The sequence below is a fragment of the Corvus hawaiiensis genome, chromosome Z (genome assembly GCF_020740725.1).
Source record: "Corvus hawaiiensis isolate bCorHaw1 chromosome Z, bCorHaw1.pri.cur, whole genome shotgun sequence".
NCBI lineage: Eukaryota > Metazoa > Chordata > Aves > Passeriformes > Corvidae > Corvus > Corvus hawaiiensis.
This window is the reverse complement of record NC_063255.1, coordinates 38834756-38857866: the sequence shown is the minus strand read 5'-3', so window position 1 is coordinate 38857866 and position 23111 is coordinate 38834756. Positions and strand designations below refer to the sequence as shown.

Genomic DNA, 23111 nt, shown 5'->3' with positions numbered 1-23111 from the left:
CACAACTGAGCTGGCTTCTTTCCAGTTGTTCTTCCTACTGAATAAGCATTGTCTGTCTCCACAGGCCAGTGGTTTTTGAAGAATAAGCATTGTATTAGCACACCAGGTGCAAACAATTTTTCATCTGACAACACATTCACAAAACTAAGCCAAATCCTTCTCCTCAGGATTTTCAAACTTTTCAAACTACATTGCCAAATTTCCTACCAAGCATAATTTGTCCAGTTGGGGACAGAAGGTCCGTATAATCCAAGGATAACAGCAACTGCTTGGTGGGAGGGAAACCTGTTTGCAATTTCCCCTGGTTAGCAAGGATCTGAATCCAAATTTCCCACCACCCTTGAAAATGCCCTAGAAAATGCAACCAATTTTTGCTCTCAGTGGTTTTCCATGTTGCATAAGTAATTAATATTCATGGCCCTTAGATGGAGCAGACGGTGAATTTGTCAAGTTGTTTTTAAGGCACTTGATTAGAAATCCAGGTTTGAATCCCTATTTCAGTGAATACTTAATTATTCTTCTGATACCAGACAAGCTGTGGAGACACTTACATTCCCTCCTACCCCACTCCTTATGCCAGCCTCATCCAGGAGCCTGGGCACCTGTGGACTAAGTCCATAACAAGAGGCAAGTGTTTTGATGAAACAAAACACTGTGAAGCTGAAGTATTTCATGGTCTTGATTTTAACAGCCAGTGGCACGCCTACCATTCCTAAAGAGCTAGAGAGTTGCTTCAGTGCTCAAAACCACTGGAAATGTTTCATGGGTCTTCATTTTACCAGCAAAAGTAACAGAACAACTTCCCACTGAGGTGCATCCTCAGCTTGCCCAGGAACCTGCACCCAGCCAGCCCTGTCACACAGAATCAGCTAATCAGTGATGAATTGCTCCAAGAGCTTAATCATTCAATGCCAATTTAAATGACTGAATGAAGTATCTAATCACACCTATGACGTAAAACTAAACGCTTTTATTTATGCTCTAAGCAGAGGCTACTAGGATTTTGGCTGCCTTGCAGATCAATGACAGGGCCCCACCTCAGTGTGCAAACAAAAAGCATGTCTCTTCATGCAGCTATCTCAACGTGCCCACCAGGGCTGGTACGAGTGGCTGGACAATCCTGACACTGGACACTACCACCAGCAACCGCAGCAGCACAGTCCCTGCCCTGCCTCTCTTCCCCCACACCCTGGGAGCTGGAAATTCACAGAATCACAAAACAGCTAGGGTTGGAAGGGACCTCTGGAGACCATCCGGTCCAACTCCCCCACCCAGGTAGGGTCACTTACAGCCGGTTACATAGGAGCACATCCATGTGGTTTTTGAATATCTCCAGAGAGACCCCACTGATCTCCCACACAGCCTGTTCCAGTGCTCGGCCACCTCTAGTGTAAAAGAAGTTCTTCCTTACGTTGAGATGAAATTTCTTAAGCTTATGGCCATTGGTCCTCTTCCTGTTGCTGGGCACCACTGAAAAGAGTCTGGGACCACCCTCTTGGCACCCACCTTTGAGATATTTGTAAGTATTGCTGAGATCCCCTCTCAGTCTTCTCTTCTCCAGACAAAAAAGGCCCAGCTCCTGCAGTCTCTGCTCATACGAGAGATGCTCCAGACCCCAAATTGTCTTTGTGGCCCTTCACTGGACCCTCTTCGGGAGCTCCTTGTCTCTCTTTTACTGAAGAGCCCAGAACTGGACACAGCACTCTGGATGTGGCCTCAGCAGGGCCGAGTAGAGGGACAGCATCACCTCCCTCAACCTTCCGGCTACACTCTGCCCGATGCACCCCAGGGTATCATTGGCCCTCCTGGCCACAGGGGCACTGCTGGCTGATGGGCAACTTGTCATCCACCAAATCAACCTCTAGCTGGCGAGGCGAGGCCAGCTCTGCTGACAGCAGGCGTGTTACCCTTGGATACCCGCACCGCGCCCAGCAGGAACTCGCTCCGGGGGCTGCGGACGGCACCAGCCCGACGGAGGCGGCGGCGGGCGGGGCGCGGCGGGGGTGGGGCCGGGCGGATGAGCTCATCGGCGGGCGCCGCGGCCGGGGAAAGGCGGCCGGCGGGCGGGCAAAGGCGGCGCGGCGCCGGGCGGGGTGCGGCGGCAACAACCGCAGAAGGAGCAGCAGCTTGGGCGCCTGGCGGGTACCGGGCAGGGGACGGCGTGTCCCCCTGTGTCCCCGCACACGCCCGGGAGCCGGCACGCCGGCGGGGCAGTGGCCGCCGCTGTAAGTGTTCCTTCCTTGTCCGTCGCACCCCCATCCCCGTGCTTCCGGCCGGGCCCCGCCGCGCTCGGCCAGACGGGCTGGCATCCCTGTCCCGCAGCGCTTCCCGCCGCTCCGCCGAGCCTCGTGCGAGGGAGGCGCTGCTGGAAGTGACAAAACTTTCCGTCCCTGCCTTTCCTTGTAAACTAAATGGCTGCAGCCGGAGCGTAGGGAGCAGGGGAGGGGGCAGAATGCAAAGCAGTAGGGTTGTGCAGGCGGCAATCTCTGCTGGCCTTTTTCACACAGCTTGGGTCAATGGCCCTCTTGTGGGCTTCTGGTGTCCTGAAACAACTTTAAACATGGTTGTGTTCGACCCTCCCAAAGCTCATTAATGAGCTCTTCCACTCTTTGGCCTCTTCAGCACTGGAAACATGTAGGTGAAGCTCTTATCTTAATAAAAGGTGTTGTGTAATTCATCTGAGGATTTCAGTTTAGTTAGTTTAGGTCTTTTACTCAGGGTAATGCTTAGGTTTGCGGAGGTCAAGTTAAATGACTGAGGTGGACTGACAATGTCAGCATTGGAAAGAGAAGACTCTTTTTCTGATTCCAGTCTTAAAGATTTAGTTCTTTGACGTTGTAGGTGGTATTCATTAACGACAGCTGCATTAAGTTGAAAAGTCATTCTGTTTCAGCACACGTTTTATTTCGGTGCTTGCTATGTATGAATATTATCTGACATGCATGCTCCCTGTCCTGAAAGTCAGTCACACACAACCTTTCCTCGTGTATTTTGAGTGGAAATAAAATCCAAGGTGGTTCTGTGCCTCTTTAATGCTGTTCAGCATCTCTGTAGAATCACGCTCTTTGGAGGGACCGCTGAAGATCATCTAGTCCCATGCCCCAGTTCAAGCAGGGTTAGGTATAACAAATTACCCGGGCTCATGTCCACCTTGAAATCATTATGTAAAATAAAAACCAGAAAATTCTATCCTTACACAAATGTTGGTCGTGGGGCTTGTTTTGTTTTTGTGGGATTGTTGTTTTGTTTCGTTTCATTTTGTTTTTTTTAATTTTCATAAACATGGTAAATTTGTGGGCAGAAACTTGTAAAAGATGTATTTGGCCTCTCTTTAATTATTTTAGGTATTTGGTCATTTGGCAATACAAATAATTGCCAATGGAGTAAAGATAGGTTAAGGGGAATATCAGGACACTCTTTCTAGCTCCTTTACTAATTTTAAATTATGCTTCTTTTTCAGTCTTGGGTGTTTTTCTTTGGGAATTAATATTTTGGGGGCAGAAAGGGACTTTTTTATTTTTTTTGGTATTTTCCTTCTTATTTAAGCTGAAAGATGGAGTTTTCTCTCTTGGTTTATAATTTCAGCTCATAGAAATAAATTTCTCTTGCTGCTAACTTGCTGCTGTAGTTGGTAAAGAAGGTCTTCCATTATGCTCATTATTTCTTTAGTTTTCAGACTTAAAGGGAGGCTTCTGGAATGGTACCAATTGTTTTATCAAGGGATATCAGTGATTGAATCAATTTTCACATCAAAGCCTCATTACAAAATGTGCTGTTCTTCTTGTGATGCAGAGTGAGCCCTCTTCTGTGGATTGTTTTATGGTAGTTTAACATTAGTAAATGTTTCTGTTAGTTTGTTTAAGCTTTACTTTCATCTATAGAACCCATTCTTGCCATAAAAAGGCTTAAGATGTCTTACATATTTGTGTTATGTGTGTGGAGGAAAAAAGTCTGTAATTTCCAAAAATAATGTATACATATTACTTGATATTTAAAGAGTAAAATTACTGTTGATGCTGGTGTTTAAAACTGAGTTCTTAGGAAGATCTTAGTGTCTTATATTGTGTCAAGAATGTATAAACCTGTATTTGGAAGAAGCTGCCTTGAAAGCAGTTTAAAGGGAATTAGTTATAAATCTCTTATAATTATTAAAAGGAATGTTTATACAAACACACTTCTTTTCATTTTTAAATTTCTTTAAATGCTAAGTAGAGAGCAGTATAGCTTTAATTCTAACACCTGCTTGTTGAAAGCGATTGAATTAGCTTTTTTCCTTAGATGAAGGAAATCATACTTAGCTGAAGGTGAAGAGAGTCCAAACATGGCTTTATTTCCCTGATATAAAGAGCTGGTGTTTAAATCTGTCTGGATATTGGCCAGTGGCATGTAGGAAAAGTCTGTGTCACTGAAATTCTTCTATGCCTTTTGAAGAATACAGTGAGTATGTAACACAAACAAGTTGGTCTCTGTGCTTCAGAGATCCTTGTCTGCGGGTCAGGATATTAGCTTACATTACCAGCTCGGGTGCATATGCCAGGCTGTGTGCTCGAGTGACTGTGCATGGAAATAGCTATCTCTGTTGACTGTTGATCAAAGCAGATGTTTCTGGCAGAATCAGCTGCTGGGAGAAATATCTTCAAGCAGACTTAGCATAAATTGGTAGGGTTCGTCTGACCGTCCTTAGTTTGCTAGAAAACTCAATTTGCATACATTTCTACTGAGTTATTCTAATGGACTGTTATTTCAGGGTGTGAGTTTGTGTGCTGTGTGAAAAACAGAAAAGCTGAGATAGAAATGGGCACCATCTTAGGGATTAATGTCTGCGACTTGTATCAGCATTTGTGTGTGAGTTTGTGCAACTCTGATTTTGCGTGATAAAAAATAGTGATACGGTTTGTAAGGCATTAACTGGTTAATGTATTCGAATATTTGCAACAACTTTAAGTTGGAGTTTTCCAGGGCTTGGCAGATGTCAAGTACAGAGCTGTAACTGCTTGGATTGGTTGGAGACCAGTTCTTTTGATCTTCTCTTGTACACCCCTCTCTTTCATTCATTTTTGTTTTCTAAGATTTTGGAAATGCATGAAAAGAAACAGCTGTAGTTGTGCTCTGAAACAAGAGGTACTTTGTGTATGCTTCATGTTTGGCTTATGTCTTCATGACAAGATGTGGGACTATCTTAGGCAACTGCATTTTGCACCTGCCTTTCACAGTCGTGTAAGCCATGACAGTGTCACATGTAAGACCATCCTTCACTGGCTGATGTAGCAGGAGTGCAGTGAAATTAAGTGTGTGCTTGGAAAGGGAGTAGATGATTCAGTGCATTCTTGATACTGCATTTCTAGCTTCTGACACTGTATTATGAAGTAATCTCTAATGACCACATATCTTCTGTTTTTCAAGGTTGGTTTGTTTGGGTTTAAGTTTGTAAGCCTTTAACTTGCTTCCACCTAGTAGTGCCTCTGATGGACATTTCAGCAAGTTCAGAGGGTTTTCCAATTTTCTCATCTGGATTATTGCTGTTAGAGTGGAGTTAGACTGGAGTAATTAGCTATTAGCATTCAAAATAACAGGTTCTTGGAATAATGAACTATCAATATCTGGTATCATAATTGATAACTCTCGTTTTTAATGTGCTGTTTACAAGTTTAACTAGACTCCTTTGTATAGCAGTTCTTCTCCTCCTCTTCCTAGTTCATGATTTAAAATGGGTGTTCTGGGTAGTTCGCTGTCCGTGGGGTTTTTTTCATCAACTTTCACTGGACAGAATTATATTTCCAAGTTCTTCCCTATCTCTTTATTTCCTTTTTCCTCTTAACTGTAAAACCCAAGACTATGAGTTACAGTGTATTGCCTATCGAAAAGAAACTTTTTTTTTTAATAGATATTTCTAGGAAGCTTTATCTTGTCTACTTTGCAACTATATTTTATGTTGCCTGGAAACTTTTTTTCTCGTATTTGCTTTCAGAGACCTGTGATTCTAACTCGGGCTGATTCTTTTTGTGTTGGGGAAGATGAAACAGGAAAGCCTTATAAATATGATTGCCTGACAAAAGATTTTGGGAATATGAAAACTACAGGCGACATCGAAAGCCGCTTTTGAAATACCAAGTCTTAGTTACTGAACAACTGGAAAACAATGGTATGGCCGACTGAAGGTAATCCCCTCTTGATTGAACAATACCCTCTGCTTGCAGGCAGGTCCAAGGGTCAGAGCAGACCCTACTAGCTCAGCAGAAGGGGTCCAAAGAGTAGTTTTTAGAAGTTAAGATGTAACACTCTATGGTAATATAAGAACTCTTATAGGCTGTATGTAAATGCTATAGGATTTGTATCTTGTATTAGATTGGTTAGTGACAATTAGAATATTCAGTACAGAAGATGATTTATTGTATTGTAACCAGGACTTCAGACACTCTTACTCACACTCTTACTCTTACTCTTACTACACTCTCTACTTCTTCTTCACTCTCATTCCTCTCTCGCTCTCTCTCTCTCTTTACTTACCCGCTTACTCTCTTGCTCTCTTGGGCCTGCTCCGAGCTGAGTCTGGCAGCTCTGAGCAGTGCCCCTGTACCCACGCCCTTTGCAATAAACCGCATGTTCCAAGATCTGACTATAGAGATCTCTCTCCGTCACCGTCTGTCTTCGTCTACGCCCGGTCCAGACTGAACCCCAGAGCACCTGCATTTTTGTATTGAGTGGAAAAACAATGTTATACAAATATAATTCCCCGAAGGATAATTTCTCTCCTGTTTCCCATTCTTTGTGTCTTTTATGCAACTCTGTTATGTGCTGGTGATCAGGACTGACTCTGTTAATGTTGGCCACCATCTGCTGTTATTGTTTTTTCTTTTGCGAACATCTGTCTTCTAAAATATTAAAACATAAAACTAAATAGTCAGCTTGCCCTGTAATTTTATTACTTATAAAGTACATTTGATAAGAAAGGTGGATTGAATGTAAGGTCTATTTTTAAAATATACTAGTAATTTTTTACATCTCTGTGTGTGGAAGGAGTATGACATGAACTACTGTTTGTGAAATGATTGCCAGGACTCTGTAGTAGCTTTGCAATTTCTAGTACTTTTTTTTTCATGCCTAGAGTTCAGCTAGTGAACCTCCTTTTCTAAAGGTGAAATGCATTACTTGCCCAGAAATTAAATACTCATATTATGGGTATAATACAGCAAAAAATACTACAGAAGACAATGTTGAATAAGAGAAGTATCTCAAAAAATGATGTAAAAAATAATGTTTCTTTTCTGTGATGCCAGTACCTTGATATATGTGTAAGATGATGAAGAACTTATCATACCAAATCCAAAGAATATTTCTCAGAACAGTGTATTTATGAAGCAGTAGTAAAAGATGTACTGTTTGCATACACAAAGCTTGAAGATGTGCAGAGAACTTCCAAGGTGTACAGCAAGGATATTGCTTCACAAGGTGAGGTAGCATGTCTCTTGTATTATATCAACACCATGACTAGAGTTTGTTCTCTTAACCTGTTAAGGAAAAATGAGAAGAAATACAGAATGAATGACAAACTCTAGACTGAATTAGTTCTATGATTGTACATAAGTTTGGGAGTTAAGTTTTTTACGCTCCGTGTCAATCTGTACTCAATTTGTCACAAAAAATGTAGGAAAGAGTCCTTCCTTTGTAGGAAAGAATACTTCCTTTGTTTACCTAGGCTTGACTGGTAAATTTGCATACCACTGCAGGTCCTATTGATTCTGCTTAGGATTTTGATGGGCTGTACTATAGTACCTGCAGTAGTAATCATGTTGGAGAGATAATAATATTATGATTTGTTTACATTTTTGGGAAGACTTGGTTGAAGAAAAGACACCATAAAGTTGTATTTATTCAAATGCAGTTGGAATCAAATGGTAAATTAAGTAATTATTTACAGCCTGTTCAGTTAAACTCCCCAAATTATCACATATTTATGAAAAGACATCACAGTCTAAACAAAGAAGAGCATGGAGTTTACATATTTGATAGTTGCACAGCTACCTTTTTTCTCCTCACCAATCTCTAGTACCTGTCATTACAACTTTTTCCTTCTGTGAGTACACACGTACATTTTCTGCATATCATCTCAGTGGTTTAGTCACATTGGACCAATGAGGGACAGGCTATGTGTAGATGCTGAATTTCGAACAAAGGATCAGAATGTTGTTTTACAACATTGTTGAACTAGCATTACTGATTGAAAGCAAATGTACAGATACCTAGACTTTAAATAAATGTAACAATATATATACATATAAATAATTTTGTCCTGTTCAGTTATGTGTTTTGAGAATGGTCCTTTTAAGATTTTCTTTTAAAAAGTCATTTTATATACACCTTTTAACTCTGATACTACTTTCTCTTGTAATTTTTATTCTCCTCTTTTGCCTAAGTGCATCCTTCCTTTATCATTTTTTGCTTGCATTTTTTTTTTCCACTTGGCTTTGTTTCAGGTTTGCTTTAATGTGATTCCTGTGTTGTTTCATTGCTACAGAGGTTGTGTGTGTGGTCATTCAGTGCCCTGATCTTTGACTTTTTTTCTTGATAATAAAAAGGCTGTCTATTTAAGTGTCCACTATCTATTTCAGCATCCAAATAAATGGTTAATTCTTGTCTTTTCTTCTTGAATAAAATGGATAATTTCCCAAGGTGGCTAAAATCCAATATTTGATAAGCCAACCAGAGCCTGAAGTTGGGGTAGATACCCATCTTGTCTGGGACACAAGCATTTATCTATGTATTTGAATGTCCTAAAATTAGCAGTGCTGTTCAAGACAATCCATCTGTTAATTTCATGTCAAGTTAATTTTTATGTAACATGACTTTGAGCCCAAATGAAACACTAAATTATATTTCTATCTCTTAATTAGGTGACTATCACCATGTATGTATTATTATTTCTACTCAATTGTTCTAAATTCTGGATAACCTTATTACTGGCGTTTTGGTTTTTTTTTATTTTTCTCCCCTGTAAATGCTGTGTGTTTTCAAGAAGTACATCCTTTTACCATTAAGTTTCTTGCTTATTAAGCAGGTTAAATAAAGCAGGATTAAAATGCACAACTGTTTTGCAGCTCTATTAATATTTGCTTTAAAAAAGAAATCTGGAAAATACATTGTGTTAGCACTGATTATACTTATAAAAATTTTGGGTTGATGTGAGTCTGAAGTTGTAAAAAGAATAGTTTAAAGGCAGTGTATGTTGTTCATATTTTATAATGACTTGTAATTTTAGAGTGAATTTTATTGCGTATGTGCTCAGCTGATTTACTGCACAGAGGGGTAACATTACCTGCACACAAGAGGGCACACTAAGTCCTCTGGAATATCATTGCAGAAACCCTTTTCAATTAGGGTAGATTAATATCTGTAGAGAAAATAATGAAAGCACACTTTGACTGTAGTGCTGTTTTTAATGTTAACAAGTGTTTTGTATGAATATTTTATGTATGTGCCAGAAAACTTAACTAATCTTATGTTTAAGTCCTTTTGGTTTATTTTGGTAAATATTGTGAAATTCTGTGGCTGAAGATTATTATTGTTATTTAAAGTGGCTTAAAGAAGAGATCTTCTATAGTGGTCTTCTATTGCAAATGCAGAGAACACTGTTCCCTGGGAGTATATTTTGGTATTCTTATACTTAAAATGGTATATTCCTGTTCTTACTCTTTATTTCCTCCTTCCCTTTTCATTTAGTGTTTCAGTTCAGTAACAAGAAAAAGCAGCTCTATTGAATACAAAAAACAATAAATTTCTGTGGTTTTAGAAAATTTGCTCAATGTAATGCCTTGGAATGCATGGAGCATAGTTGTATTGGCAAGACAGCTGAAGTTTTTTTACTTGTCTTTTCTCCATGGCCCTCTAGGGAGAGGCTGCCTACATTTTCTGTACACACCCAGTCAGGTACTGGGGTATAGCAGGTAACCTTCCCTAATTGCCTCATCCCAAGGCTGGCCTCTCCTCCCTATGCTTGAGTGCATAATATAGTACTCACATTTTGTAGAAGATGTCAGTATTATATTATACATATTTACAAATTAAACATGTGTTTGTGCAAAACAGAATCTGAATGTTAGTTCAGTGTTGGGTTTTTCCCCACCAAGTCACTTTATTTCTTTTCTCTATCACCAATAATTACCTGACCTGCTAGCAGTCATGAGATTTTGGTATTCAGAAAAAAAATCCAGATAACATCAAGTTCAGTCCACTGTGTAACACACAGACATCACAGATACATTGCTCGTGTTGCCTGAATTTACTGAGCTATTTCAGTGAAAGAGAACCTTCTGATGTGAGCTTGTTGCCCTGGTATGATTGCAGAAATACTGTAAGATTGTTAAAAATTGAAAGGAAGATTTTTCTCAGTTTGTCTTCGAAGAGAGCCCTGTAAGAGTTGTTTTTGACTGCTAGAAAGCCATTGAGGTAGGGAGATACTTGCTATGTTTTTGTGCTTTTGTGAAACTAATTTAGGGATCTGTATAGACAATTTCTTGCCAAGTGTTTCACTTAGAGATAGTAGCTTGATAGCATGCCCTGGATTCCTACAAAACATATAACAAGTCTTGGGGGAGTCTGGGTACTTGTCTGTGCTGACTTTGAGGTCTACACAAAAATTGGCTTTGGATGATGAAGTCTATGATGAGGTGTAAAACTGTGAAATAATGTCTCAATGGAGTATCTGTTCTCTTAAGGCACTTAGAAGCAGGCCCGGCTGCTGCTGATGAGTGTCACTGAAATGCCTGGGGGAGAACTGTTTGTATTCCATCCTCTTGATTTCTATTCCTTGTCTAGAAAGCGGATGAAAAGGACTTAAGTGGGCTAAAAGTGCATGATTTTAGCTCAGTGGTCATAGCAAAACAGAGAATGAATGTCAGTTTAGCTTCTGTGATAAACTTCTGCCTATTGTTGCAACAAATGTTGGTGCATTTTAATATTTTTGTGCCTTTCTAGGTATTTACATATTTTCCAGTGAAAAGACACTTTGTTTTCTATAAGGCGCTATTCTGAGTGTTGTGAATTCCCAGCTACAAAAATGTAATTATATACCTTAAGTATTTAATTATAGATTTAAAAAATCTTCATGAGCAATCTCAAAGGAATACTTGGAATGCACTCCTTGTAAATTGGCTTATTTTCTTGTAATTTACTAGAAGTGCTGATATGAGAGTTGTTGTAATGTGGAAAGTATATTAATCTGTGGACATGCATTTTATATAGGAATTTATTACTCTAAAAATTTAAGACATATGAGGCGATTCATACTTACTCTTGTTATTTAAAATTCCAGTAGAAATATATCACTATCTTTTGATACATTTGAAAAAATGCAACTTTAAAAAAAAAAACGGTGCAGGATTTTTGTGAGTGAAGAGAGTCAAGAGTCAATACAAGTTGACTGTGGTAAGGGTTGTTTCTATTGATTTGTAAAAGCTGTCTAGAAATGCTTTCATTTGCGTTCTTAACTGAAAAATACAGCCAGTGGTTCTTGACAGCAAATCCTGAAGCCATTCTAGCCTGACGCCATTCTGTGTAGATACAATGACCCTTTAGCTGCACTGTTTGTAATAAAGGCAACTGGACTTTAAATGGGTTTTAGAATTAGTGCATTTCAGAAATGGTTGTGAGATGATTTCCTTTCTTCTTTTTTTTTTTTTTTTTTTTTAGAACGCAAGAGGTGGAGAAACTACAATTTTCATATCCTAATCTTATTCAAAATTGCTTTTGGCATTGGGAGCCTGAATATTCTCCTTCTGGAGTCATCATATATAAGAATTGTCTAAAGCATTGTAAAGCTGTTGCCCAATAGACGAACATGGAGACACAGCTAGACCCCATGAAGGATGACTTGCCCTTACTGGCAAATACTAGCTACATGCTTGTAAAGCACTATGTACTGGACTTGGATGTGGATTTTAAAGGTAAAGTTATTGAAGGCAGCATAGTTTTGTTCTTGGAGACTGGGAGCCAACACAGGAAAACCAGCAGTGCTGGCAAAGAATGCTGTCAGTCACAGTTTGATGAAACCTGTGAAATGAGGGCATCTGAACCCTGCCACATTCCTATAATAAATGTGCCTACCTGTTCATCTAAAACGGAATATAACGATTTTGCTATCAGTGGTAAAGAAGAAGAAGCTACTGCTGATGAAAATAGTAACCATAGCAACAATGAACAGGCTTCTGGGATTTCTAGTTCAAAGGACCCCTGTGACATAGAGAATCATGGAAACAAGGATTTTCTGCTGGTATTGGATTGCTGTGATTTAGCTGTGCTAAAGGTTGAAGAGGTAGATGTTGCTGCTGTGTCAGGCATTGAAAAACTTATAAGGCCTGCCAAGCTAACTGGTGTTTCACAGGAGCTGGAAAATCTCAGGAACCAGATTGTACATGAACTTGTGACTTTACCTGTGGATCGCTGGAAGGAACAGTTACACTATTCTACTCTCTGTAGCCAGGCACCTGGCTGTGGGGAGCTTGTGTTTAGTACTGGCACCTGGAGCCTGGAGATAAGGAAATCAGGAATTCAGACTCCAGCAGACTTTCCTCATGCAATAAGAATATGGTACAAAACCAAACCAGAGGGAAGATCTGTTACATGGACTACAGACCAGAGTGGCAGGTATGTAACTATTTGCTGAAAACTTTGTATGCAATAAATTTAAAAAGGTGCAAGAATGGAGAATCATGTAATTGCTGAGCAACTGTGAAGACGATGAGTACACTCTTCCACAGTTTTCGTTTAATTCTTGGTTTGAATCCTTTTGCTGTCTGGTAGAAGAGCAGACAAAGTCTCTGCTTGTGAAGCCCCAATGGACTTGAAGATCTCAGGCCCGTCTTAGTGTTTGTGTGTGCTCCTTCTGATTGGGAGTAAATAACTTGTGTGTATTTCAAAAAGTGTGTGCAGGGAATAGGGAATTATCATTTAGGGTAAGAAAAGGTATGAATGACAGGTTATTTTCACTGTAATACTTTGTGTTCTTTTTCCTTCCTGGCTTACACAGCATGAAGTTCAATGTACATAACATTTAATAGAATTACTTCACAACTAGTCCTTTATCAATATTGTAATCAGCTTAGAAATGCAGTCTTTTCCGTTTAGTCTCTAATAATCAACTTTCAAAATCTCCTTCATCTATAATGTTAAGTACATTGATGATAGCAAATGGACTACAGACTGAAAGAAGAACTGGCATTGTATCTAGTGTTAGTGAAAAGTAATAGGTATTTACAGAAGCCTTCAATATAAGCATTTTATAGAAGGGAAACTACAATTCACTCTTGATTCCTACAACTGTAATTGTTTTATTACAATGTTCAAAGGTGGATTTTAATGGCTATTATTTCTTTATGATGTCTAAAAAACAGGAACAAAGTTGGAAGATAAGGAACAAATTTGACCTAATTGAATACTTGCTGTTCATTCCCAAACAAGAGATACATGGTTACCTTTTATTTCAGTTATGCTAATATAAATTAAGTCTTCTCACTAGCATCTGTGTTGGTGAGGAAAATGAGGCCTTTTAATTGTATTTGTGGTGGTTGGGGAATTCTGCTACTAATCTATGAGTACCATCAAGTCCAGAAATGTCTAAGTCATGTTCATTATTTCTTTCCCTTCCTTTTCCCTGAGGAGTTATTTTTGGTATGAGTTTAGGAAATATAACTCCTTATAGTACCCTTAGATCTGAAAATTCTGAATTTTGACTGCACGTGAAGGTAGGGCAGTTGCCTGTGATCACGTGTCTATGTCCACCTGCCCTACTAACAATGTTAGCAACACTCAGCTGGTATAGGACTCCTCCTCTGTGTGTTTTGAGCATTTGGATGTTTCTTTTAAGCATCTAAATCGCAAACAGTTTTGACTCCTTATGATCCTTTCATTGCAAAGCATTGTTCTTACTTTAGTGACATTTCATGGCAGTTGTACACAAATGGATGGAATTTTATGGATCAATAATGGAGCAGAAAAAGCAGGCTTGACATGGATCCAGCAGTTTGATGGTAAAAAATAGTATAAACTGATTTATTTTCAGGCTTGCATAGGGTATTCCAAAAACTAATGCCTGTCAGAAAATGAGTTTTCATACCACAGTCATTAGAATCTTTCTTGGTATCTTTTTAAAATCAAATTCTATGTGTGATGAGCCCATAAACATAATGGTAAATCTCATCATGTTGCCATAGGAGGATTCTTCAAATTGTTCAAAATTATGCACATGATGCTTTTTTAGACAGATGTCAAATCCTTTGCCAAAGGAGTCTATACTGTGGTTCCAACCCTGGAGAAAAGTAAATAACGAAGTACTGCTTCTCAAAGTACACTTCCTATGTGTTTCTTCTAATTTAACACTAGTACAATGTTTTGAAATTTAGCTTATGCACAATTTTATCAAGGCTTGCATTTTATTTGTTTTAAAGAATGATATATAATACACCAAAAAAACCAGCTGAAACAAAGCTGTGTAGGATGAGTTTAGGCAAGTTCAGATATGTGCATGCAAATGTTATCAGAGCAGGGCACACTTCTGGTTTTAGTACAGGAACGGAATACATGGAATTTCAGCATTTCCCTGTCTGAGCTTTTGGGGCCAAACAAAAAGTCAACCACAGAGCTAACTTGTGCTAGTGGAAAGAGGGAAGGAGGGTAAGTATAAAGGAATGACCAGGAAGCCTACCAAAACACACTTGATGAAAGGGACACTCTTGACCTCTCTAAAGTTGAATGCTAGTTCCTTCCATCTCTGGTATGATGACACAGGTGTGTAATATGTACATCTAGGTAATAAGGCATATTAGGCAGCCAATCTAACTGAAAATAAATAGAGAGGGAAAGAGAAGAGAGTAAGATTTGTTTGGAAAATACTACTGAGGTTAGTTTGGAAGGTAGAGTTACTTACTACAAATTAGAAAATGTGTCATGAAAATAGATGTTTGTTTTTCAGTGGCATGAGTAAGCATCATTCTGGGCTCTTGGAAACTGGAAATTCAGGAAGGAAATAAAGAATTTGGTTTTCTTCATAGGCAAGGTTTGGTAGAATAAGATAGTCCAGAACCCTGGTACATCACAGACTAAATCCTAAGAGGCTACCCTCAACTGTGAGGAATTCTCTACAATTATTTTGTATAATTTTGTTCCCAGTGTTGAACAGTTATATTTGAGCAATTAATGAAGCAGTTTGGAGTTTGTTGGATTACTCATGTGATATGAGGTGATTTCTAAAAACTAACAAATGGCATGAATAGAATGGAGAAGTAAAAAAAAATTTTAAGAAATAGGCAGACCCTGAGTACAAAATAAATGGATTTGATATTCCTGGAAATGTGGAAGGCAACAAACAAATATTTGTAAAAATTTTAAATTATCTCCTCTGAATTAGTTGTCCTGACTAAAAGGAACACAATGGGAAATATGGGTATTATTGACAATGGGAAATATGGGTGTTTTTTTCAACAGTCAGTAATACCCATATTTCTCACTGTGAGCAAGAATACCTGCTCTGATGGAATCTGATGACAATCACTGGCACCTTGCAGATACGTAAATTTTTAAGGCAGAATAAAAAAGTTGGTGTGATTCAGATGCCAGAAAACCCTGCTGCTTTGACAAAACCAAACAGTACCACAACTAGTACTTGATTTCTCCAGTAGTCTGGGTGGCTGTTCACTGGGAATACTGGCCCATGTTTCTCAAGGCCTTCTTAAATTGCACCTTTCATCCCTGTTTTGCTGGAAGATCAGCTGGCCTGCTATTAGTTAAGCCACTGTAACTTGATTGTGCCAAGGACAGCTCTGGATCTAATAGCACAGATAGCAATGACAAGACAAGAGGGCAAAAATATCTTCAGAATATATTTCATCTGTGACTGTCAGTATTTCCAAGTTCTTTTTCTCTGTATAGTTTGAAGTTGGCTTTAGAGAAGGAATAGCTTGAAAGGAAAAGCAGTTTGGAGGAGAGTAAATAAGATGCTAATATCTTAGCCATTGCAAAATCAGTTTTGCCCTAACAACTTGTCTCCTACTTTCTAAAGTGTTTTGATTTTTAAACTTAAGTGGTGAAAGATACTGATCAGAATATTTTTAGCCTCAAGTGTTCACAAAATAATCTGTTTTGCTCCCATAATATTTAACTTTAAATATCATAGGTTTTAAAAAATTCAGTGTAGTGAAGTGATGCTTTCAAGATTTTCTTTCTTTTACTGGAGAAACCTATTGACTGTGGGTTTTTTATATAATTTATAATTGAAAAAATAGCTTTTTTTCCCTTAAGATAAGTGGTGTTGTTATGCAAGTAATAGGAATTAAGATAAAACTAAAAAATGCAAAAAAATAAGTAAACCAGGAATCATTAAGTCCATCCACCAGCAAGACAGAAGGAGTTAGTGAAAGGCCTTGCTACCTTCCCAGCTGTAGCTAAGTGGGTAGTAAGAAATTGACTGGCATGAAATACTGCAGCTGAAATTGGAAAGGGTTACTAGACAGAGAGGTTCTGCCAGGGAGCAGGTTAGAGAAACCGCAAAAAGAGCAATACTACAAGGAAGATTGCTATGTGAGAAGCAAGGAGGCTGAAGTTGATAGGAAAGAAATTCATTCTTTGTATTATATTTCCTGTGATTGAGATTCCCAAAGACAGGTGAGCTAGGGTGCAGTACCTGTAAGATTAAATGTAAAAATATCAGGATTTATTGAGGCTTGGACTAAGGAAGACTCAGAACCAGATCTAGTGCTGAATTTGCATGAGCTTCCAGGTTGCTAATCCAGGAGATTGGATTAATGATAGTGAAAGCACTACTGGATGATAGCAGGGAGGTATCACAGGTATTGGTGAAGCCCTGCAGTGGCATCATCACAAGATACTCAGAAGCCTTCCTTGACTTTTTGGGTCCAACTGGAAGCTATTGCTTGAAGCTGGAAGACTCATGCAAAAGCAGGAGAGGGAAAAGACTGGGGTAGTGTTTTCTAGTTTGTAATTAATCTTGCTTTTTTGTCTTAAATTAGTTAGATTGTACTTTGATTGGTTCATGTCATACAGGTTTGAAACCTACAGAGCTGAAGTTAAAGAAAGAAACCACCTCAGTACAACAGCATCTTTTCGATATAGAACTTAATTCAGTCTGTCTTATTGTAATTCCAACTTCAATCTCTTTTCCTTCCATCTAGGCCGTGTGTTTATACGATGGGATCACCAATAAACAACAGAGCCCTCTTTCCATGCCAAGAACCACCCATTGCCTTGTCAACATGGCAAGCCTCAGTCCGAACAGCTGCAGGCTTTGTTGTGTTAATGAGTGGTGAAAACTCTGCAGAACCAGTCCAGCTTCGAGAAGGTGAAATATGTTTTTCATGGCAAATTAATTTCAATGTTTTATAATTAGAAATAAAGCTTAGTAAATACGTGATTTGTGAAAGAATGAAGTTCCTAACCTTAAAAGCACTTCTGTGGCTCTCTGTAATCTCCTGGTCATTCTGTGGAAAAGTTACCTGCTCAAGGCCTCAGGATAACTTTGTAAGTAGTCAAAGTATCTACATTTCTTCATTTCAGAGTGTTGCTTACTTTTTTCCCCTCTGTGTTTCCAAACCTAGATTTCACTTTTTGTAAATTGGCTTTATTTTGATCACAGTGTAGTTGAGTGCTTTGTAGATGAAGTGCCTTATCAGGCTCTCAACAGTTTCAGGCCTTGGTAGATAATTATCTTTCAGTTTTAGTTCTCCAGTCCAAGTGTAGTTCAGCATGTGATTAGAAGCAGCCATTGTGTCATAGCTGTTTCCTGGAATACATGGAATAGCTGAAGAGTATCAGGTCAGTGCCCTGAAATTCTGTTCTCTGTGGGGTTTTTTTGCATTGATAAAACATACTTTTTTCAACAGTAAGCAAACAAGCATTTCTTCTGTGTTGGTTATACTTTTATCTAAACTTCTTTCTGCACAGAGAAGTTTCTAAGGCAGTTCTACATATAATAAAGTATGTCTTGCTCCATTAGTTTTAATATAATCTATCAAACTGGGTCAGTATTTTCTAGCGTAAGTAGTTCTGATGAGAAGTAGCATATAAAAAAAATCCTCTGCTCCCCTTTAAATAGGCAGGTTTATTCTTGAGGGGAAAAGGAAAGAATTGAAAGTCTCCTTGATTTGAGAACCATCAGTTAATCCATTTGCATGGAATTGTCTGGTTATATTTGGCGATATGTGAGGCCTCTTTCAAGGCTTGTCTCTGCTGATGAAATAGGGAAAAGTGCCATGAGGAGCTGCTCAGCTCACGTGGAGAATAATACTTTCCTGTCTCAGCATCAAGAAAGCAAGGACACTCTTGACTTAAGACTAGGATAACAGCTTTTCCATCAGCATTTAACTAGTTTAGTGAGAGGCCTCATAATCTTGCTTACATACAGGTGGAAATGACAAACCAGCAAGCTGTTTGGAATTGTAAAAATGTACAAAACTAATACAGAGGCAGAAAGGGAAAGGAGTAATATTCTGAGGAATGTTTTAAAACCCAAGTAAACCCAAGATTTAAGTGCTAATCTGAAGCCTTGAATAAATTCTTAATGAATTTAGGAGTACAAATTCATTAGTTTAATTAATAGGACTTTTAAGAGTTAAAAAGTTCGAAATCGTCTGTTGTGGGGTATGCCCAGCCCCTGCCCTGGAAGGAGGCCTGCTGAGATAAAGAGATTGCATAACTTCCCAGCAAGATCCCCTTGGAAAAGGCAGCACTTCGCGGTGAGGGTGAGAGAAAACAAGAACCATGATCCTCTGGGAGACCGTATGTAGACTCTTTGTAACCCATTGGCTTCTACCCTCTCATACCCACCCTTGTGTCCCTGTAAGATCTACCCTTCTCCCCCTTTGAGTTTGGAGAGCTCGTCCCTAGCCTCCCCTTTGTGGTGTGTGGACTAATAAAACTGCCTCATGTGGAACTGCTAAATGAGCCTCTTGTCTCTCTCCTCCCGGTCTAGCCTGGGGTTTGCCTTGCAGAACAAGAGCTGAAGTCTTGCTGAAATCACTAGAGAGCTGACAGCCTGCTGAGACAGGCACCTTTCTGCAGAAGCACCCCGGCGGCTGAGGGAGCACCGCAGACCTCCGGAAGACTGTCCCTTGCAGGACACTCTCTCTGGGTTGGTCACGGCTTCCTGGGTCTGAGCCCTAGAACCCAACCCAGCCCCAATAGTCTGTTGTTCTAAATAACCTGTCCACCTAGATCTTGTAGTTTGGCAATTATGGAAGATACATGAAAGGTATCCAACTTAAAATTTTGTCTTTACACACCAAAAAGCCTTTCAGGGTAGCTTCAATTTAAATAAGTTTGCCAAGTTGTTTACACGTGGTATGCTGTTGCTGTGCTACATATTTATAAAATCATACGTAACTAGCAGAATAATAAAATGTATTTTTTAAAGTGCAATTTATTGGAAAGAATTAGCATTTTGGTAAGCAGTTGTGAATAAATTTATTCTGAATAATTTTTTCTTTCAAAAGTCATACTTGAAACCAGTGTGCAGGCAGACAATCAGAGAACAGCAAGCACAGTTGATTGCTTCATGCTTTTAGAGATCTGCATTCTGCTTCACAGACACACATCTCTACGTGTACCGATGCAGTAATCCAGTGCATAGCTGGGCTAGATGTACTCTCATGTGCACTTTCCACATTTACCACTTGTATTTGCAGGTTTTGGTGAGAGTCTTCCTCCCATATATGCCATTTTTGCATTTTGCCTCCTACAAAACTTGTGGTTGATACTGTCATATGAAATAGAGTGAAGCCACATTTGTTTGAAAATACTGATAGAATACTTACACAAATTGAAATTGTAACTATTTGAGTATGACCAAAAATCATACCTTGCATTGTTTATGGAGTACTTAGAGAAGCTGGTCAGAAAAATGCAATTAATAATGCTCTTTGGGAGAAAGCTTGACAGGGAGCACTAAGTGTGTGTAATGTGAGCCATTTAAACATTAGATTTATTTTTCTATACTTGTCACTTTTACTTTCCTTCAGCACATTACTCTAACACATAGAAGCTGCAAATACATTTAATCACAAACACCTTTCCACTTGTTCAATTCATATTCAAGAAGTAGGTATTTAGCCATTGTGTGAAATAGACTGGCATGCTTTTTGTGTTGTTACTCTACTGCTATGATATCCTTGGTCTTGTTTTAGCATCTGCACTTAAAGTGAGGAGTATACTTGTACTGAGAGAAAATATGGTGCTAGAGAAGCCGCTGCTACTGCTATGTAGTCAGCAGCAGCAATAGTTGCTTTTGCTTGTGCTCCTCACTTTTCACAAGGCAAAACAAGAGAGTGCAGTACTTGTGTTGATTGATTTCCAGTGTGTATCAGGGACTACAGCAGCAGAGTTGAGAGCCCATCATTCCTCTGAAACAGTGTTGAACTAATTCTCTGGCATAAATGTGAGGGAAGTCTGTGGGAAGTTCTGGTTTTCAGATGAGATCAAAAAATCCCTACAAGTTACAAAAAGTTTCAGAAAGCTGGAGGCTCCTTAATCCTGGTGCTCCAGCCAAAGAGTAGTTTTTACATAACTACTTATTTAGCTGCACGTTTTTATATTAGCACTAGCTCTTACCTTGTATATCAGTTGCTGTATGGAGCTATCTCACCTTTTCCCTAGAGGTAGTGGAACTTTGTGGATTTTACTAAATGGTAAACATCAGCTGTATTTTGTGGGTTTTGTGTTAGTGCAAACTATTTTACAAAAAATGCACTGGTAAGTAAAAAAGTTCATAATGTTCTTGCACCTGGAATTAATAGATATAAGGCATTTTTTTTTCAGTTATAATGAATTCTTCAGAACTCAAACAATTTTAATGATTTCAAACATAGCTGAATGCATTAAAAATTCTAGGAAGTAATTGCATCATTCATCATTATTATTTCAAGTAGGAGAAATAAACGACCTTTAAATTGTTCTTTTACACAATTCTAAATAGATTAAAATTTCCTGCTCTTGTTAAACATTTGCATGGAAAGTTTTTCACTTTTAATTCATAGAATAGGTGATTGTTGCTGTATGATTTATGCAGTTATGATACAATAGATTTGTTTCGCAGAACTGAAAAAAAATTTAAATTATTTTCAGAAAAATGGGAACAGAAAAAACCAAAATATTTTGAAATTATTATAATTGCCAAAAACAATTATGTGTAGGAATCGAGTATTTTTAAAATTACAGTACAAGTAGAAGGACCAGGGTGATCAACCTCTGTTTTTCCTGTGGACTAACCCCAGCCCAAGCTCTTGTTTTTCCCAGTGTGTTCTTGCTTAGTCTGAAGATGTTTTTATGGGACAACACGCTGTATTTGGTAAGGAAAGCCACCTCCCCGTTTCAGCTGCGCTGTTGTCTGTTACCCTAGAGATGGAGCTGTCTCCAAGGTTGACACTGAAAAGCACAGCGCAGGCAGAGGACGGGGAGAGCAGCGAGAAGGAATTGAGTGACGCTTGTGATCCCCATCTATGTGCTGAGATAGATCATAGGATACAGATGAAGGAAAGCAAAACAAATTCCACTGACATGAAGACAGTATAAGGAAGGAAGTGAAGTTACGGGATAGGTCAGGATGGGAGACAACCTTACCAGTAGTGAGAGGACAAGACACAAGGTCAGTGAGTTAGTTAAGCTGTCTTTGAAACAGTGCTTCATGGTTGTCTCTACAGAGAACTTTTGCCAGCCAAAAGACCATTTCAGTCACTGATCAGCAAATGCACTATTTTCCAACCTGAAGGATTCCATGGCTCTATAAAGAGAACTCACTTGTCATGCCCATGCATGTGATTTCAGTCAACAACTGTAGGATGAATATATAGGTATGCTACATAGTTGAGTGTGAATGCAGAGGGCATCCAAAAGCACTGCAGGAAATGGATTGAGCCCTGGGTAGGTATGCAGAGACATTATAAAACTTGGATCTTGCTCTGGGAGGATCCATAATTCACATGATTTCTAAAATCCTTGCAAAATCAAGGGGGCTTTGGTACCTTCACTCTTTGGCATGGGGTCAGCTCTAAGTAGCATATGTTCATTGCCAATATGTGTAAATTTCTGAATGCAGTACATGCTGTTCTCCCTGGATTGCTAATCTGATTGCCATTCCTTTTTGACATTCTGTTCAATCTGTGCAAAAGACTCTCTATGGTCTTGCTTGCTCTAGCCTGTCTTACTAAACTTGTTTCTCACTGTAAGCATCTCTGATCTCTGTTTGCCTAGCACAGGCCAGCACCCTTTCCTCTTAGACAATCTCCTCACAGTTGTGAGAACCTTCTCCTTTATACCTCATGCCATTTGGAGCAGTTTTCTGTGACTGCTTTTTGACTTCCATGCTTTTTTTGGAACATAGTTGAAAACACGTGACAGTTTTTCTGTTAAAATTCCTCAAATTTTCGCTTTTCCCTGATGTTATTTAATTCTTAAGATTTTACAATTAACATAGATGCATGGAGCATTTTGTAATGCTTTATAGCATTTAGATGCAACACTAAGTGCAGAACCTCTGAGCCTTGTCCTGTATGCATGTAAGTTGATGGCAGAGCTGCTACTAACTGGATGTGTGCAGGCTTGTGCCTCTAGCACAGTGTCTATCAATGAAACTCTGTACACCAGGAACTTGATGTTTTGAAATACTGTATCGTTGCTGTCCTGGATGACCTTTTTCTCTCAAGGTGGCATTTGCTTGCCTTGGCTTATTTGTAGCTTTGTTAAGTTAGTAATAATAATAAAAAAACAAAAGGTGGGGTGAAATTTGGCAAACAGTTACCCTCCTTACTCTTAATGTGTTTGGAACAAGTAAGTTCATTCTGCTTACATACTGACAGGAGGTTAGGAAAATTACAAGAGTAATATATGTTCACCTGACAATACAGACAAAAGGCTTTTGATGGTGGATGTTGCCTGAAGTGGAATGGGGTGAAGGAGTATAAGTGGTTTCTAGTGCATATGAGAGGCAAAGGCTTTATCTGCCTCTCAGAAGACTTCACAAATGCCTTTGTTTTGTCATACTAAATAAAAGGTGGAGAAGTTGTTGAGGCTAAGCAAAAGATTTTCTTCTTTGTCCTTCCTTTGGACAGCCTGACCTT

General features: G+C 39.0%; 1 protein-coding gene across 21 annotated transcripts in view; it reads left to right on the top strand.

Annotated features, from left to right (window-relative positions):
- The first annotated feature begins 2070 nt into the window (after positions 1-2070).
- LOC125320202 (aminopeptidase O (putative)) overlaps positions 2071-23111 on the top strand; it is a 228594-nt gene continuing 207553 nt past the window's right edge. For 8 of the 21 annotated variants that reach the window (XR_007201046.1, XR_007201048.1, XR_007201045.1 and 5 more), the window contains exons 1-3: positions 2075-2225; positions 11686-12639; positions 17178-17344. Coding sequence is in view for 13 of the 21 variants with exons in the window: in XM_048292283.1 (XP_048148240.1) it covers positions 11834-12639; positions 17178-17344 (973 nt within the window). In the remaining 8 variants the exon portion in view is untranslated. Of the gene's footprint in view, positions 2226-6117; positions 6159-7024; positions 7450-11685; positions 12640-17177; positions 17345-23111 lie in introns of those variants that run through there. The other 13 variants (XR_007201051.1, XR_007201052.1, XM_048292286.1 and 10 more) reach the window with 6 other exon arrangements.